Source organism: Ambystoma mexicanum, chromosome 4q (genome assembly GCF_040938575.1).
Source record: "Ambystoma mexicanum isolate Mex_15411 chromosome 4q, UKY_AmexF1_1, whole genome shotgun sequence".
Lineage (NCBI taxonomy): Eukaryota > Metazoa > Chordata > Amphibia > Caudata > Ambystomatidae > Ambystoma > Ambystoma mexicanum.
Window position 1 is genome coordinate 330,176,524 of NC_090928.1, and position 19,245 is coordinate 330,195,768.

The following is a 19,245-nucleotide window of genomic DNA, read 5'->3' on the forward strand; positions in this document are numbered from 1 at the left end:
TCAGCCACCTCATGGGACCGGCCCAACTCCAGTATGCGAGGCAACGTGAGGCCAGGTTCGCGTAGCACCTGCCTTCGAAGCTTATCGGACAAACAGCCTGAATGAGCTGTGTCCTGATCATAGCCTGAGCGTTGTACCAGGCACACAATAATGACATTCGCCGGAGACTGCCATAAAACGTGTCCATAGACTCGTCATCTTTTTGATTGGCGCTGCACATGACAAAGCGCTCATAGTCCGCGTTGGCAAGTGGCATAAATTGTTCGCGCCGAGCGTTCTTGGCCTCTGCATATGATACATTCACTGGTTGCAAGATTGAAACATTTTTTGCACTGCCGGGCCTGCTGAATAAAAAAGCATGGCTACCTTACTGTCTTCATCAGTCTCACCCGTAGCCCGGAAATACATGTCCAGACGGTCTATCCAGAGTCTCCACCTTGGTCTAAGGCTTGACGGGGCCCCAGAAACATCAAATTTGGGCATCGGTGTAAGTGCCCCTTGCTGTCGTGACACATGTGCACCCACTGGGGCCACAGGCCCTGCTGGCACCTGTGCTCCTGCAACATCCTCCTGGTCACCCATGTTGGTGAGCGCACAAGCACCCCACGTGGAATCTGGAGCCACAACTCACAATGGTACTCAAGGCAGACTTCACCCAGAACAATTTAGCATGCTGAAACAGTCACATTCCACCCAGTGTTCAAATATAGGCAGGAAACCCTTCCTACCCCGAGTCCAGACCAGTCTCACCCCATACTTGGGCATGCTGTAAAAGAAATTCACACCTCAAAGAGTGGCCAACCAGCAAGGAAGTGCACCCCCCCCCCCAGTGCTCAAGCAGAGTATTCAAAAATTGGACTGGATGGTGAAAAAAAATACATTCCATAGGCCTCACCTCTCCTCGCCTCAACAATGAAGAGAAAAAATCCTGGAAAGTCCTCAAATTCAGTTTGTGATTTGTAGAATATCAAACCCCTTCTGTGGGGGATTACAAAACTTAACGTGGGAGGCACACGGGCACCCCCCAACCTTCTCCACCCCGTGTGAGGCAAGGATGCTGCAAGGTGTCTTCGCGAAACCTCAGCGCCTCAGCCCTGCGGGTTCGCACGTCGGATCAACCTTGTCGCCAATGTAGTGTGTTGCAGTGTGCCCCGGCCCTGTGAGCCGTCCCAGCACACAGAACACGCCAGACACGGTGTTCACAGTTCAGGCTCCATGGTCGCACTTGCGATCCCAGGACCGCGCCGTTTATTACGTGCACGTGGCGGAGTTCTGTCGCTCTGCCGCATGTGTGCCCTTAAAGACATAGGCGCCACAACCACTGGGGATGCATGGACAGCATGCACTGTATAAAACAAAAACAGGGACTACGGTGGAATGGGGCAAGGGCAGCGGACTGCGGGTGGCTTGAGCCAGCAGGACGCTGCCCGCTGCAAAGCGCCAACAGGGCATCATGCGTTCTCTGTAAGGGGATTGGATTCTGCACGTTCGAAGGTCGGATTGGTGGGAGGTCAAAATTCACCTTCAAATGTTAGGGTAAATTTAAGACAAATATAAAAAAGATCCTTGCGAACTCTTGAAAGCTACATTAACGTTTCGTGCGTGTGTTTATCGACTGTCCGTGGCTGATATGGATTATCAAATTGCACCGCAAATGTTGTATTCGTGAGGAAGAACTGGGGGACATTGGCTGAACAAAGCAGTTCTAATGAAGCTGTTTTCCGTCACTGTGCTCCGTTGACCCTTATCGCTTGTCTTTGTGTGTGTGTGTTTTCTCTCAGAAATCTAATATGCATGGCAGAGAGCCCGCCATCTTTATCAGACACCACTGGGGCGCGCTGTGCGTCTGCCTTTCAGGGATGACGCAGTCCGGTTGGAAGCCTCGCGGTTTCTGGCGCAGTTGCTGCTCGCCGCCTCCTCGCACCTATTCCTGTGCGCTGAGCTGGATGTAATGGTGTCAACAAGATGGGCGAGCAGTGCGCCTTTGTCCGGCCGACCACCCTGCTCTGCCCATTATGCCCGAAATGATTAAGTTGCAGTGCCCTTTGCTGAACCCTGACTGCTAGTTTATCTTGGAACCCCCTGTTGCGAACAAAGAAGTTATACATTTAATTGACGTGGGAAATGTTTGTCTTTTCTCTCGCTGTTTTAGAATACGTTTTTAAAAAAGTGGGGCTGTAGTATTTAACGTTCTTTATGTTGTTGCCATTCAACAACTGGCTGCCCTTTGATGTGTCACGTTCTACTTCTTGAAAACTTCACGTTTTTTCAATTTCGAGATAGTAATCAAATGCTAGAAATTCTCATATTTTACCAAAAAGGCAGCGTCGGTCCTCCTTTTTTGTGAGAGTGCAGCACCAGCATGGACAGCCCTCTGATTACGCATGCGTGACTGCATCAGTGTTTGCAAACCTCTGATCTGACCCTTTGGATGCGCTATTAATACAAATCCCCATTGCCTGCCTTAGACCCGGCCAGTTGGCCCTATGCCAGCCACCGCGGGCGACTTAACAACTGCGCCGCTAAGAGTGCTGTTTAGCACAGCGTGGGTATCTGTATTAGCAACATTCTGGATCACATACATGGGCAAAAAGAGGCGCAGCATAAAACCAGGCGTAAAAGTACAGCACTTTTTACAATTAGTGGAAAGGTTTTTTTCGTAGGCAGAGCTGGGTCATGGGACATGTGTCCGTCGGCCAAAAAAGAAAACTATGGAATCCACCTCTTATTTCCACCTGCTAAAATCTGGAGGATTCCATAGGGATTCAGTTTAAAGGCCTCCGTCGATGCATACAAGGTGTGAGGCCTTTATGCTAGCGGGCACTTTGAATTGCAAAAAATACATGTGAACCTTCGTTAACCAGGTTTTGCATGCATGTTTTGCACTTCATAATGCAAACCACAAACATTGCATGGAGAGGACTGTGGCGCAAGTGCGTTAAACATGTTGGTCGTCCTCTGCATGTGCACCTTTTGCATAATGATTACGAAAGGTTTTGACGGGATAGAATTTTACACAGGGCTACATTTGCACCACAGGTACTCTTATGTTGCGCATGTTTATGGCAATGTTAGTGAAAGCCATGGGTAAGGATTAATGTAGTCCATAGAGGGCCATATACTTCCTCGTGTACACGAAGCTTGGACTGTAGACATAGTACAACCTTCATGTACCTGTGACAGTTTTTTATTTTTGCACAAGTAAGGGGGGTCTCACCCTAAGTTACTAGGGGAATCCAGACGTGGACCCCTTGCTCACTGTGCTCAGAGAGGCACAGCTCCACCCTATTGATGAGGTCCAACCAGACCGAAACACGTGTCTGGGTTGGCTGTTGGTACTGTTGTTCAGAGGAGAATTGCCTAGCATTTCGGTGCTGGACTGCCCCAGGGCAGGACAAAGACTGATATGTTTGGGATATTTCTTCTCTGTGAAAGATAGTGAGCTAAAGACTCTGGGTAAGGCTCTTGTAACCAGGACTCATGTCTGGCAGAGAGTCTCCCAGGACCCCCCCTGTTATTTGCATATTTCAAGTAACTTTGGGTCTCACCCTAAGTCACTAGGGGAATACCGACGTGGACTCAGAGAGGCACAGCTCCACCTGACTGATGAGGTGCAAGGTTTCTGTTGGTACTCTTGTTCAGAGGAGAATTGCCCAGCATTTCGGTACTGAACTGCCCTAGGGCAGGACAAAGACTGATATGTTTGGGATATTTCTTCTCTGTGAAAGATAGTGAGCTAAAGACTCTGGGTAAGGCTCTTGTAACCAGGACTCATGTCTGGCAGAGAGTCTCCCAGGACCCCCCCTGTTATTTGCATATTTCAAGTAACTTTGGGTCTCACCCTAAGTCACTAGGGGAATACCGACGTGGACTCAGAGAGGCACAGCTCCACCTGACTGATGAGGTGCAAGGTTTCTGTTGGTACTCTTGTTCAGAGGAGAATTGCCCAGCATTTCGGTACTGAACTGCCCTAGGGCAGGACAAAGACTGATATGTTTGGGATATTTCTCCTATGTGAAAGATAGTGATCTAAAGACTCTGTGTAAGTCTCTCATAACCAGGACTAATGTCCGGCAGAGGGACTCCCGGGACCCCACTTGTTTATTGATCTTTTTATTTTTGTCCATCTTTGTTTCTTTTGCCTTGTTTGGATCAGTGTTTCTTTTTAATCACGTTCTCTCCCGCTCCCTTTTGCTCTCTCGCTCCCTTTCTCTCTCGCACTCCCTTTCTCTCTCTCTCTGCCTTTTCTCTCTCCCTCGCTTATACTTTCTTTTGTTCTTTTGTTCTTTCTTTCGTTCATTCTTCCTTTCTTTTGTTCTTTCTTTCTCTGCGACAGCGGCCAGACCCACAGTGTGGCGTCCTCGGCTCCTCTGCCACCTGTGACCAAGAGTTGTTGTGATGGGAGGCCTTTGTGCGCCTCTAATGGGAACTAACTTCCACAAAAGAACAACAGTGTAAAATAACAGCATGGCAACATAAAGGTGTGACCTACTGCCCTCCAAAGTATGCACACGTGTCCGCCCAAAATGGAGCACCGCCCACAAATGCGTCCTACGCCCCGCCCGTTGTGCCATATCAGCACGTTGCAAGGCAGCCACGCTTCTTCGCAGGGCCGCCAGAGCAGATCTGTTCGCTGTTTACTTGGACACAGTGACTGCTTCTTGCCTGTGGAGGTCAAGCTCCGCACGGTCTACCGGGTCATGGTAAAGGTTTTCAACATGGCGGACCCTGCTGTCTTTATGGTAAAGTTATATTCCAGGGGGCCAGACATCAGTGCTGCACCATAAACAGAATGTGATGGCCATTTGCTAAATGGAAAACCAGCACTAAGAAATCCACTTCCATCTGGGCCCTGGTCCTGGAGGAACATTGAACAGCCTTTTGTTTTACTCAGTTTAAATCCTAAGAACTTTGTCGATTTTTAGCTTTCATGTTTATTTAGAATTTATTTATTTATTTAGTATTTATTTCAGTGCACAAAGCCCCCAGGCTCATGTTATTGCTTCTCTGGGTTTTTTGTAAAGTTTGTGTGTGAATCTTGGGATGCCTCTTGCTTACTTTTATGAATGTATGATCCAAATATCATCCGGGAACCCAAACAGCATGCGTGTGGTTTGGATTGCAGTATTTTTGGTTTTTGTTGTGGGGGGTATCGAGAAATATACTTCATAGTTCTGTTTAGAGCTTCAGCCCACTATTGTGAGGCACAAGTGTGTAACACCTTGTCATTGAAATGGAAGGACTATACAGTTGTTGTCAGAATCATGTGCCGCCACAGTTAATATTATGTTTTTATATAGCAATATAGCACAACATGTCAGATTCCTCCCACTTGTAAGCGTAGTAATAGTGTTACTAGTACCCAATTAGCAACCTGAGTAGCATGACAGGTTAAGCCGATTCTTCTTGGATTCAAATCCATGACTGGAGCCTTCACACAAATATCAGAGGCAAGCGCTTAACTCACTGGGCTACCATGCAGCCTGAGCAACAGTTACCTGCCACAACGTTGTATGGTGAAACACCTATAGCTTTGGGATGAGCAAAGATGCCATGAGAGATCAATTCCCTGATGTGCTTTTAGTGGCAAGACTGACGCATATGTTGATGGTCGAACGATTGTTTCTTACAGTTAGACTGCGAGCAACTGACGAGAGTATTTGGAAGTGAACAGGGAGTCCTTTTCCATCCCATCAAGCTTTCTGGCATCTGTGAATACATCGGGCAAAGAGCAGGCGCCTGGGTGGTTTCACAGTCGTCTTTATTACAGGTTACAAGACATTCTGGAAAGCACACTGCAGTTCTGCCATCAACCTGCTCATGTAGGCCTTTTTGGATGATGCAACATCCTCATGCAAATGTAGTACTTTGTTAGAGCATATATCCTTCCTGGGTCATTTTAACCAAGTATGCACCGTGCCAAAATAAAGGCACTATAATCCTGATTTCTGCAATAATGGAACCATTGATCTGCCTATCATGTTATCTGTAGCCAGTTGAGGGGGGGTCGACACCCCCATACAGAAGCAACTATGTACTGGATTATGCCACACATGTTATTTGCCAGGTCTTCCAATGAAAGCACTTGGAGAGGTATTAATTGTCAGTCTGTCGCATAGCTATGAGTGGAGCACTGTAAAGCCTGTTGTTCACAACATGCCAAAAAACTATTTAATTGTAAAGGATAAAGCACTGTCAGACTATGAACGTGTTTAACAAATGACAGGATTTCCCCATGGTCCAAGATAAGGAATCATTTATTTATTTTATTTCGTGCCTACATTTTGACACATTATAGATTCACATTGTAGAACGGTATATCTCGCATAAGTAGCAACCACTACTTCTGCCACCCAAACGCTGGAGAGAGCCATGCTTTGTAACTACTTCAGTCCATTTCTTTCATTGTTTCTGTGTTTTGTAGGGGGCTAAATGTCACTGTGTGGCCATTTTAGACAACTTGTGCAATAGGGCGATGTTCAGTTAAGGGTTCCATTAGTCACTTAGCATGTGGTAATTACCGGACCCCATGGAGTACTAAGGGACATTATAATGGGGAACCAACGAAGGGTCTGCAGAACTTGGAACCATGCAGACCTTTCTGGCCTCCCCGGAAATCGCTGCATGCGGTAACGGTAAATGAGTTTGTGAGGTAATACCACCAACCTCTAAACCAGGCCCTAAATATACTTATGCGCTTATATCTGGCTCTTGCTCCAACTGCCCCGAGGTATGTGTGTCCTCACATTAACTAGAACCTCAATGTGTGTCGTTTGCCGCAGACATATCTCCTCTTGCCAGCTGTGGTAGAAATGACGAGCCATCACCCAGGACATACGCGTCCTCCATCTACCATGACATGCACAGGGACCGAAATTAGGATTGGATAAGCAGGAGAAAAAACCAGCTCCTGGGTATCCAACATTAACCAGTGACCGGGAGCTACCCCTGAAGAACCAGGAGCTAGTGCATAGCATTCACCAAATCTAACTTCCACATAAGATGCAAATGTATAATTTCGTGCCTTGTTTATGACTCATCATGCTTTAAATCTTGTAGTTTAATAGCTCCCAATTCTGCTCACTTTCGAACCCTGCATGCGTCACCTCTCATCTGACATCACAAAGCTGCCCCAGCTCAGCTGGGGTAAAATTCCCCCATGTCAGTCAGCTGCACTTGGCCACGCGCTGATGGGGCCCCGCGCTGCGGGTGCCGTTGACTCCCTGTTTTTGCAGGCTGCAGTGTGGGTCGTGTGCTCAGAGTAGTTAAACTTGCTGCAGTGCACTCTGAGCACACGGGCGGCCCACGCTTCAGCATGCATGATGATGGGGAAGCGTGCCTGTGTTGTGGACCGTCTTTTCAAATGAGGCTGTTTTACCCAGAGCCTGAGCTCCATTTTTGTTTGTCCTGTGAGGAAACGTGTCACATCTCAACCTCCTGCTGGGACTCTGCAGGGACAAATACCCCCGTCCCAGCGGCCCATTAGGCATTGCTGGCCTTGTGGGCAGAGCAGTTTGGCAGGGCCGGTGAAGGACACCAGACACAAATATTCTTTGGAAGGCATTAGGCCGCATTTATTATTACATCTCTCACATCATCAAAAATGCGATGGTCCATGACATCATCAATTATTACGTCATCAATTACGTCATTGTTATGTCATCATTACATCCTCTCTGATGTCAACATTACGTACTTGAGCGTGGGGGTGTGGCAGTGGCCATCACCCTCCCACGTTCTGGGATGGGCCTGAGGGAAAATCTGTGACCACTTAAACCGACCAGACCTTCTGCCCCTTGCACAGACTGGCGAGGCCGCCCTATGACCGCCCTGGCCTGACCCCTAACCGTTCCAAACCTGAATTAAGCCCTAAATCTCCCTTCCCGGGCTTCCAGTGACCCAAATGGTTGAGCCCATAGCTCAATTCAATGCAATGTGCCGCAACCTACCAGAAGGCACCCTCTCAACCCCTGATCTAAAGGCTGGGTTGGTCGGTAAAACAAAAAGGTGTTGCCTTCGCAGCTCATCTGTCCCAGGCAAGGCAAAAAAGAAGGGGAGCACCCTGCCCCCCTCTCCTTTTACCTGTCCGGGAGCCCGTGGCTCTCTACTTCCTGCGCCGGGCGGCGTCGCATGTCAGTGATGTCGCTGCGCCGCCCGACGCCGGGAAGGTCCCATTTTCCAAACTGCTGTCCCTCCCTTTTTGGCCTGCCGCCACAGCTCACAAACCAGTGCCCTGGCTAAACGCCAGGACTGCTATCGTGGGCAGCACGGTTTGGCAGGGCCAATGAAGGACACCAGACACAAATATTCTTTGGAAGGATTAGGCTGCATTTATTTTTACATCTCTCACATAAAAAATGCAACGGACCATGACATCATCAATTATTACGTCATTAATTACGTAATTGTTATGCCCTCATTACATCCTCTCTGATGTCATCATTACGTACTTGAGCTTGTGGGGGTGGCAGTGGCCATCACCCTCCCACTCTCCGGGATGGACCTGAGGGAAAATCTGTGACCCGCTAAACCGACCAAACCCTCTCCCCCTTGCACGGACCGGCAAGGACCTTCCTATGATATGATATGATAGGTTATTTATAACACGCTTAATAGCCAGAGGATTCTAAGCGCGGACCCGGGGATCGAACCTGAGCCCCTGGCCTGACACCTGACGGTCCAAACCTGAATTAAGCCCTAAATCTCCCTTCCCGGGCTTCCAGTGATCCACATGGTTGAGCCCATAGCTCAATTCAATGCAAAGTGCTCCAACCTACCGCCACAGGGCCACTGGCCTACCGGCCAGGGGCATCCCCCTTCCTGAAAAAATATTTATGTTCGTCTCATGAGACAGCCTACAGCCAGACCCCTGACCTCCGACCCATTGCACCCCGCTCGCCATCAGAACCATCATCTACTCTGTTGCACTTCCTCCTATGGGACACTCCCTGCAGGTACCTTCAATCGTACATATGTATACAAGAGGTTCTTGGGCTAATTCTTCAATTACCCGTAGCAGCAGCCCCCCAGGAATTCTTGGATGCTCCTATTTGATTGGGTCGACCACAACACTTCTCTTCCACTTCCGTGCAGCCCACAGGTATTACCCACCCGAGGCAGTACCGTTGTTCCCACTGCTGGCCAGTCCGCCGGTCCATCTAGGGATGTAAAGCAAGACAAATTAAACACATCGGATGCTAGCCCAGCCCACACAGCGACCTAGCCAGCCCTGGAGCTGGGTGCCTTTGCCAGGGCCATACCCCACCGACTGCCCTCATGTGCCCAACACAGGCCTAGTGCGACAGTCCTCCCGGCCCGCGAGAGAGCCCAGTCTGTGCGCAATACAATTCCACCTCCTCCTACATTAGTCCCCTCTATTCCTAGCACTGGGGAGTGATGCCCACACCCAGCCTTCTAACGATACCCAGGAAGCCTACCGAGCCCAGCCTGTAACCAGTGGCCCCCTGATTTTTACCGCCTGGCCTCGGCCAACCACCGTCTGCCTGGAGTCCCCCCAATCCTACTCTAAGTGGGACCGACCACCCCCACCTATGTCACTGAACAGGTCTTCCATCCGGGGGGCAGCATCCATCACGTGAGCCCCCGCCCCATGAAACCACACCGGGCACACTTTCCTTTTAGTATGGCACCTCCCAGCTTAAGGGCGAGCTCACCGCACCCACCATACCCTCTGGGAAACAATATCTGGGGGGGCCACAGACCCTCTGCCTGCGTCCATCACCCTCGGGTCTTCGTAGTGCCGCCCCTCCAGATCCTCCCTGTCCAAAGCCCTTCGGCCCCACTCGCAGCGGGACCCGCACACAGAATTGGCTCTGGACTCCCGGACTGTCGCCAGGGGGCAAACATCTATCACAATGAACCCCCAAGACACTCCAACTGAGCGACTGCCACTTAGCCTGGGTCCATGTCCAACCGAAAAGTGTGTCCCCTCACGGGGCACACCCCATGAGCAACGATACCCTGGGAGCCCCCAGTCCCTGTGCCTGCGTCCATCATCCTCGGGTCCCGTCCTCCCAGCTCCTGCAGAACCTCCCCGTCCAAAGCCCTCAAACCCCGCTCAAAGTGGGACCCACACAGAAATGTTTCTCTGGACGCCCGGCAGAAATTCGATCCCACGTGACACCTCTTGAGAAACGATATCCAGAGGAGCCCCCAGACCCTCCGCCTGCATCCAGCCGCCCCCCCGGATCCCGATCTCCCGGCCCCTGCAGTCCTCTCCCTGCCCTGAAGCCCCCTGTCCCTGCTCACAGTGGGACCTTGCACACCAAATGGCTCCGAACAGCAGGACTGCCACCAGGGGGCAAGCATCTATCATACCACGCCCTGTGAAACCACAACCGCAAAACTGCCCTTTCACATGGGCACATGCCCAGCAGACAAGCTGTGGCCCCTTACACACCAAACACCCCTTGAGAAACCACACCTGTGAAGCCCACAAACTTCCTACTGCCCCATGCCCGGCAGAAAGGTGAGCCCCCATGACATCATCAGTTATTATGTCATCAATCACGTCATTGTTATGTCATCATTACATTCTCCCTGATGTCATCATTACGTACTTGAGCTTGGGGGCGTGGCAGTGGCCATCGCCCTCCCACGCTCCGGAGGAAAAATCTGTGACCCCCTAAACCTACCAGACCCTCTCCCCCTTGCACGGACTGGTGAGGACCACCCTATGAGCCCCTGACCTGACACCTGACGGTTCCGAACCTGAATGAAGCCCTAAATCTCCCTTCCCGGGCTTCCAGTGACCCAAATGGTTGAGCCCATAGCTCAATTCAATGCAATGTGCTCCAGCTTACCGCAAGGCACCCTCTCAACCCCTGATCTAAAAGGTGGGTGGCCGGGGAAACAAAAAGGTGCTGCGTTCGCAGCTCATCGCTCCCGGGTAAGGCAAAAGAGAGGGGGCGCACCCTGCTCCCCCTCTCCTTATACCTGCCTGGGATCCCTTGGCCCTCTACTTTTGGCGCTGGGCGGCATCGCACGGCAGTGGCGTCCCTGTGCCACCCGACGCAGGGAAGGTCCCCTTCCCCAAACTGCTGTGCCGCCCTTCTTGGCACGCCTCCACGCCTCCCAATCTGCTGCCCTGGCTACAAGCCAGGGCTGCTATCGCAAGCACTGCTGATCACTTTCTTTCTTAAAGCAGTGCATTTTAAACGGGTGCGATTTACAGGTGAAGACCTTTTTAAGAGACCATTGTTTTGGACAACGTGTTCTTAACTTGTTAAGAAGTGCAAAGGGGCATTTTTATTTTGAAAGCACATTCAAAGCACCAGTTGGCTGCCTACAATCTGTGCCCTCCTCCAGCACATGTTCCTTTTTTAATCAGAGCGCAGACTCCCAAAAGCACAGAATGCCAAATGTCTTCAAAATAGGGAATGTAATTACATTTTCATTGTTAGAACCTGCATTCATACACATACATTTTTAGGCAATTGAAATTGTGAATTGGGGTTAGTGCTTGCATGTCAAGGGAGTTATTGGAAGAGTAGGGGGGACAGGAGACCGCTCTTTCTCACAGCAGTCCTTAAGTGTGTGGTGTCAGATGTGAAGACGAGTTAACTGCTTGTAACATTGAAGCGTCACCAGAATATGAATAGACTGTGACAGCACCGCAACTAGCCACAGCACATGTCGGGGTGATCATCAGCTCGAACCAACAGTGCTGTTGGCAATGTTGGCAGCCCAGGTAGGCAGTCACCCACCAATCCCGTAATCCCCAGCTGGGGAACACGAATAGAAGCTACTAGCAGCGCCATTTAGATTATTGAAACATATATATATATATATATATATATATATATATATATATATATATATATATATATATATATATATATATATATATATATATATATATATATATACACACACACATATATATACACACACACACGTTTTTGCTGCTGCCTAGATACGTTGTGGTCATTATCCTGTGATGTCACTTCCTGTGATATCACTTCATGTAAATTAAGGGGCCCCACACTTAATTTGCCGCACTTGGCCCCACAAATCCTAGGGCCGGCCCTGCTACAGCCTTCCCCACTTTCACTTTTGTGACATGGCCAAATCGACTTCAACGACCAATTTGCAATACACGATAAGACAATCTTAAAAAAAAAAAAAACACTGGTGTTGTCTATCTGGAGAGACCAAAACTTAATTAAAAAGTCTTAAGAAAAGGTGGTCCGGGGTCTACAACCTTGGTGTGTAGGACTACAACTCCCATCATCCCTAGCAGCCATCGCTAACGGGGATACTAGCGAGCTGCAGTTTGTGACCCCTGTGAAGAGCATGAAAGGGATGTGTAGCACTGCAGGATGCTTTGAGAGGCGGAGGGATTTGGGGGTTATGCGTCAACATGATTTGCTCGATGGTGGAGGCAAAGCACTCCCTTGCCATCTTTCCTCGCTGCGGGTGTTGTTTCGCCCCGCCATGTTTATTGCCTCATTTACTGTCGCATCATAAACAATTGTTCATGGAATCATTCACGGCTGTTTGCACCCCTGCAAGCTTCCCCTATTCATATCAGCTTCCAGTCAGGAGGTGACTTTTTAACCCCTACCTCTTCACCCATGACATCCTTTAAAATAGCGAATTGGTTACGCAGAAACCTAGGCTCTGTGGGCGCTAAAACAGAGTTCTCTCATTCCCAAAAATAAATCACGACGCCACTGCAGACCCGGGAAAGGTTCATGACTAAACTGTAGGAGTTTCGCATCGGTTCTGCTCGTGTACTGCCAGCTTTCCCAGTGTTTGGGGCAGATGAGGAGAATGTCTCATTATACAATGCGCTGCACAAAACTTTGTAACGTGGCGCACTTTCTGCTCGTTAAAACAAGAGGCCCCCGCTGAAAGTCAGAGCGACATTGAGAAATCCCACGGCTGCTCCCTGTCAAGCGCCCTGCCCGCCGTGCGGAGTCCACGGCACAGAGAACACGAGCAATTGACGGCTATGCTGCTGGCATTCGAAACATATCGTGAACAAAACATTTTAAATCATAATCCGGAACGGTTTTTAATATGTGTACCCATACTGCAAGAGTGGGCGGCGGGGTAAGGGGATGACATAATGGTAGTAACTGGCAATAAGATGGATGGGGTTTAGGGTCGAGGTAGGTGCATTTGATTTAAAAAAAAAATAAAACTTGTATACTAAAAAGTTATCTTGAGTCTGGGGACTACACTAGAGGTGTGGCATTGATAGGTTAGGCAGCTGCCCTAAATGCCACCAGCAGAGGGCATCAAGACGATGCCAGTTGAGACCTGCAAGCAGCAAATACCCTTCACTCCCAGCCACGTGGGACTGCTCCTGAGGCCACATAGATCCTGGGCCCAGCCCAGAAGAGATGAGGTGAGATGATAAGTTATTTATAACACGCTTAATACCCAGAGGTTTCTAAGCGCGGAACCAGGGATCGAACCTGTGTTGCTCTGCGTCATCTTGCTACCAAGGCGAGCGCGTTGCCCCTGAGCTATCTTCCCGAGAGCGTGTTCGGATATTTACGCATGTTAGAAAACCAGGAAGACCAGAATAGAAGAGCATGTAATGAACTGAAACAGGGTTGTATAGAAAATGAAGACGATACTCCGATTCCTCTATAACAAGCAGTGACAAAGTCAGTAGCCTTAGCTTTTATGTAGGCATGCGATAGGAATTTTCTAGGTGATGCCTTATGTGGCAATGAGATGGCAACATCTGTCAAATGGCGCCTGTACCTTGGCATATTATGGCAGTGCCTGCCAAATGCCATTCCAATGATTAAACGATAGCTTTGCTAATATATCTTTTTTTTAAACAGTAATTTAGTTAAAGGAACATAAGCAAAAACACATATCGATCACAAACCAACTGGCTGGATGCACGCTGTGTTAAGACATATTTATCACAGCAGGCGCTAGTTTACAGCTACTATGAAGCAATTTCTTTTCAGACTGCTTAGAAATAACATTGACTTCCCATTAAAAGTAAAATGTGCTAGTTCAAAAATATCCTAGTGATGCTTTTTTTGGGACAGACGGGGCAGATGGTGGGCGGGAATGGGCAAAGGGACTAGCATGGCAATCGGCTGCCAATGGGCAATACAAAGGACAAACATCTCAAGTGTCAATCATCACATCTCTCTCCTCCTTCCTCCTTCACTTCCAAAACCAATAGTTTTGGTTCATATGCAGCACTGACAGCACCACCTAATGCACAAAACTAAAAAGCAGGGGACGGACAGTAATTTGGCCTTTCAACTAAATATTCCAAGTGAAGGGGCTGCTTACAGCAATGAAAATAGCACAAGTAGTGAACCATGAGCTCAACCCAAGGGCTCTTGTGGAGTTTAGGCCAGAAACATTCACTTAATTTTTGTTGAGCCAATCAGATCTGATGAAGTTCCCGAGAACGACCCGCAGGCCGGTATGGTCTCCAGACAAAAGATGTCGAAACCTGACCATTCCAAACCAGCGAATATGACTTTGTTTACTAACAACATTTTAAAGAAGGTGATGGCTGCATACTGATCTCTGAGGAGAGTACTTAACTCACTGAGCTATCATAACTGTCTTAGCTAGCTAGACTATTTTGCAAATCTATTTTAACTATTTTACTAGGTCTTTTCCTCGACATCACAAATGCAGCTAATTTATGTTTTTCGGGTACAAAGATATTAGTGAAGGTTAGTTCCCTGAACCAATATTTATTAATAATGTATATTATTGTCTATTTTTTATTTTTATTTATTTTATTTAAAAAATTGTACATAGCACTTTTATCCAAAGCACTGAACAAAAGAGGAAATTTCGGTGCAAACAAAGAAAACAATGAGAGCCGGATCACAAACCAATGCAGCAATGATGTTACATCAATTATTAAGAGACTGATTTACGAAGATGGAGTTATAGAAGTAGTTTAATTTTGGGTAGCGTAGAAGAAGAGCGAATTGCAAGAGGAAGACAATTCTAGGGAGCAGGTGCAAGCAGTTGAAAGGAGCTGAATCAAGAGGGAACCCAAGGGGTCCAAAGAACCAAAAGACGAAACTGGGAGGCAGAGAGCAGATCTCTAGAGGGATTATGTAAAGACACCAAAGAGCATAAATAAGGGGGAGCTAAAGCGTGAATGCATTTGAAAACAAAACACAAAAAATGAAGCTCCAGAAGTTGCTTAATTGGGAGCCAACGTAGATGAGCCGGACAGGAAGAGATCCATGCAGATCAGGGGAGACAAAACAGAATCCGACCCAAAGAGTGAAGAATGGAGCGCAAACGGAAAGCAGCATTATTAGCCAAGCCAACATAGAGTGATCAGCAGCAGTTGAGACGGGACAACACAAGAGATTGAAGTAGGGTTTTAGTGGAAGAAAAAGTTAACAAAGGAATCAAAAATAAAGCTGGTTGCGGGCCCAGGGTGTGAACGTAAGCTGCAGAGGAGGAAACAAAATGGTTAAAGTAGAAGGACAAGGAGTGACCGGGAAGTATAAGATTTCCGCCTTTTTTTTGGATTGAGGCAAAGCAACCTAGAAGCCATCCAGGATTGCACTGGACAGAGAAACAAAGTAAGGCAGGTGTGAATAGCATCAGTGAATGAAGCAAAAGAGCTAAAGATGTGTGTGCCGGCGTATGGCTGCACTTGGAAACCGAAATCAAGGATCAACAACGGGAGCAAACTATATAAACAGAAAAGCAGAGGACCAAGAACAGAACCCTGGGGAACCCCATAAGATAGAGGAACGGATTGAGAAAAAGAACATTTCCAAGAAACTGAGAATGAGCGCCCAGACAAATAACAGTGAAACCCACAAAGAGAGGAGTCAGATAGTGTAGAAAGAAGGATACAGTGACGCACAGTGCCGAAGGCAGCACTTAAATCAAGAATGGAAGAGTGATGAAGATGACGAGCATGGAGGATAGCATTAGATACAGAAAGAAGTGCAGTCTCAGTAGAAACACCAGGATGGAAACCAGATTGAGAAGTGGGAAGAACATTGTAAGAAGTGAGATGAGAGCTAAGTTGTAATTAAACAAGATGCTGAACGATTTTCGAAAGACAGGGCAAGAGAGAAATAGGGCGGAAATTAACAGTGTCAATAGCAGTACGGGAAGGTTTTTAAGAAGGAAAATAATAGTCGCAGGTTTAAAGCTAGACAGATTGCTTTTGGAAGAAAGAGACAAACAAAAAAGAGCTGTCAGAAGCAGGGAGAGAGGGTCCGAAGGGTCAGCTCTAGGATGAGAGCGTGAGATAAGCATAGCAATTTCAATCTCAGAAATTGGTGAAAAGGAAAAAGAGGGGTGGTCCAAAGGTGGCCATGAGGAGGGAACAATGGGAGAAAGGGAAGACTGGTAGAAGTCAGAACAGGAAGAGAGGACCTAATGTTCTCAATTTTAGAACAGAAAAAGGTAGCAAGATCAGAGGCAGTAAGAGATGACAGGTGAGCGGGGCCAGAGGGAGGAGGAGCACAGCGTTTATTCATAGTAGAATGCAAATGTTTTGGCAAAGAACTTTGGGCTTTAATCAACAATTGGAAATACTCTGATGTAGCCTTCTTAAGCAGCTGAGACAGAGATGACAGAAGTTCAGAGAATAGAGAGAAATTAGAAGGCGACATTTGAGCCACCTACTTTTTTGTATAATGAAAACCTGACCCATTGTTGCCATGTAATCAGACTGTCCCCAGAGAGAAAAGGCTTTAAAAAGTTCCATTCCACTGTATCCAAAAAGGCGTACTTGACATTTTTCTGCATTATCTTCTCTGATCGTGTCCGTGCCCCTATGCGTAGGGTTCGGCTGCTATAGTAAAACTGCGGTCAACTTCTGCATTCATCTTCCCGCCTAGCACCACTCAGTTGCTGCATTTGTTTAAGAGCAGAGTATGATTGGAAGCTGGGGTTGACCTGGAACTCTACCAACAGGAACAAAACTTCAGAATCCATAGTGTTGTATTGTGCATTTTCTATTTTGTTGCCAGCATCCCCAGACCATGGAACCTTGGCTATGGTATTCTATGGTGGAATGTTTACTTTGTAATGTTTCCAGTTTGGAGTTGGAGTGATGCCAACCAGTGCTGGGGGTCGCTGGGTGAGATCTTACCCTGAATAAAGAAGCTGATAGCTACTTACCTTGATCGTGGACCTCCATCTTTTCAAATAGCATTGCTAATGCTCTCAGAATCCATTTCAAACCCTGCGGAGGGTCCGCAACATGGTCCCCTGGTTGCTTTTAGATCCCTTGCTGCCAAATTGCCCAGCCCCCCTTCCCCAATCGTTAGCTCCCTGCTTCCTTGTCTTGATCCCTTGCAATCTGCTTCCCTCACCGCGTTCCTTTCCCTAGAACTTGTAAAGGGCTCCGTTGCTTTCCAAAGCAAGGTCTGCACTCAGTAAATACCCTAGTAATATTAATAAAAATAAGCAGCCAGAGGAAATATTCTATGGGTGCATCAGTGGCAACAGGACTAGGGGATGATTATAGCTGAAGAGCAGATGGTCTTCAGCTCACAGTGCCAAGTATTATCTCAGCAGGTGTAAGGTCTTAGCATTATACAAGTGCATCTATAGACCCAACCTACAGACGCTTCCAGCAATGGAGAACCTCCACCCAGCTATGTATGTTCTTCGGGGCAGACCAAATCATTTTCTCCATAGTTCCATGTGTCTGAAGACATGGGCCTTTGGGTGGCTTCAAATGTGTACCTACATTTCACTGAATACAATTTTACCTAATGAGATTTCACCAATTTTTTTTAACTGAAAATGGTAGGTAAAGTGGTATATGTGTAATGCATCATCGGTGGCGTGTGGGTAAGGGTATAACTGAGGGGATGGGGGTATGAGGGAGGGTGCAGGGTCTCCCCCCGCATTATATATATTTGTTTTAAAAAGTAAAAAAATAAAAGTTCATTTCGTTTTTCAGTGAAATGGATTTGGTGAAATCTCCACTAGGAAAAATATATTCAAAGAAATCACATACATCCGGCTTCTTCAAATCCTTAGGGAGTCTCTTTCCAGTTTCATCCATGGGTGGTGGGTGTCTGGAGAGATCAGCCTCCTACCTTTACAGACCCATTTCTTACCATATGAGCACAGTAGTATATATTATGGAATCTATTCTTGCAATGTGTATCAGTTTGTTCTCAGAGTGCTCTAGACTTTGTACGTCTCCACTGCTTCTCCAGTCTAAAAAATGTTTCTCTTGCTTCTCGGGGCATCTCCTCTTCTTTTGTAGCCAACTGCACACCGCCATGCCAAAACGGAGGTATGTGCCTGCGACCGCAGCTTTGCATTTGCAAACCGGGGACCAAAGGAAAATCCTGCGAGCGGACCACCTCACCTGACACCTCCTCCACATCTGCTTCTGGGGGGCAAGTACCTGCAGTGCCAGCCCGGCCGATCCCTCAGCAGACTGCACACCAAGCGATCCCTCTCAAAGTCCAGAATCCTCCAAACTCTAGCCCAGTGGGACAGATGACCCTCACCCTGAAGCAGAAATCCCCTGCTGCCGTACCCCACCAAATGCAGCCACAGTAAGTTTTCTTATGCGTTTGTCCACAAAGTTTGCACGCTTGTAGAATGCATGCATGCGTTTCCTGTTGTGTGTCTTCCCAAGAGGCATGCCGGCTGCACCAAGTTCCAAAGTAAGTTCATCTCACCTGCGCTTACTGCCTTGTTGTCAACAGAGAAGAGCACTTTCTGGAACTGCTTCTTCTGGTTTCAGGAGCTTGCAACAACAAGTTCACGTCTGAACATATGTTTGGTACTGCACATCTGCATATCACATGTATCTCAAAATCAGGAATTCGTCCATTTTTACTAAATCCCTTGTTAACTGACAATTTCAAAGCAACTTAAGACCAAGCGAGGAACTAAAACTGAACTGAAATATAATAACTAGTTATATACAGCATATTACAAGCCGAGCTGGTACCCACTCTCTCTACGGTATTACCAGAATTGACGATCACAATTGACTTTTGACACAATTGACCGAATTTCAGTACCATTGACTGTTTAGTTATTATTATATATATAGTGCATTGGTTTGGGTTTATAATCATTTAAGGGGATTGGGTGGGAGGTTGCGCGGGGTTTGGATTGGGTGGGGGATTGCGGGGGTCCCCCGCATATATATATATATATATGTATATATATATATATATATATATATATATACTAATTGACCTTTTAAATTTGGTCAATTGTACAGAAGGTCAATTGTGGTAAAAGGGCTCCATGGTAAAAGGGCTC

General features: G+C 47.5%; 1 protein-coding gene across 4 annotated transcripts in view; it reads left to right on the plus strand.

The window, feature by feature from the left end:
* LTBP1 (latent transforming growth factor beta binding protein 1) overlaps positions 1 to 19,245 on the plus strand; it is a 1,019,134-nt gene that overhangs the window by 200,175 nt on the left and 799,714 nt on the right. For all 4 annotated transcript variants that reach the window (XM_069607908.1, XM_069607910.1, XM_069607907.1 and 1 more), the window contains exon 3: positions 18,227 to 18,524. In XM_069607908.1, coding sequence (XP_069464009.1) covers positions 18,227 to 18,524 — 298 coding nt within the window. The remainder of the gene's footprint in view (positions 1 to 18,226; positions 18,525 to 19,245) is intronic.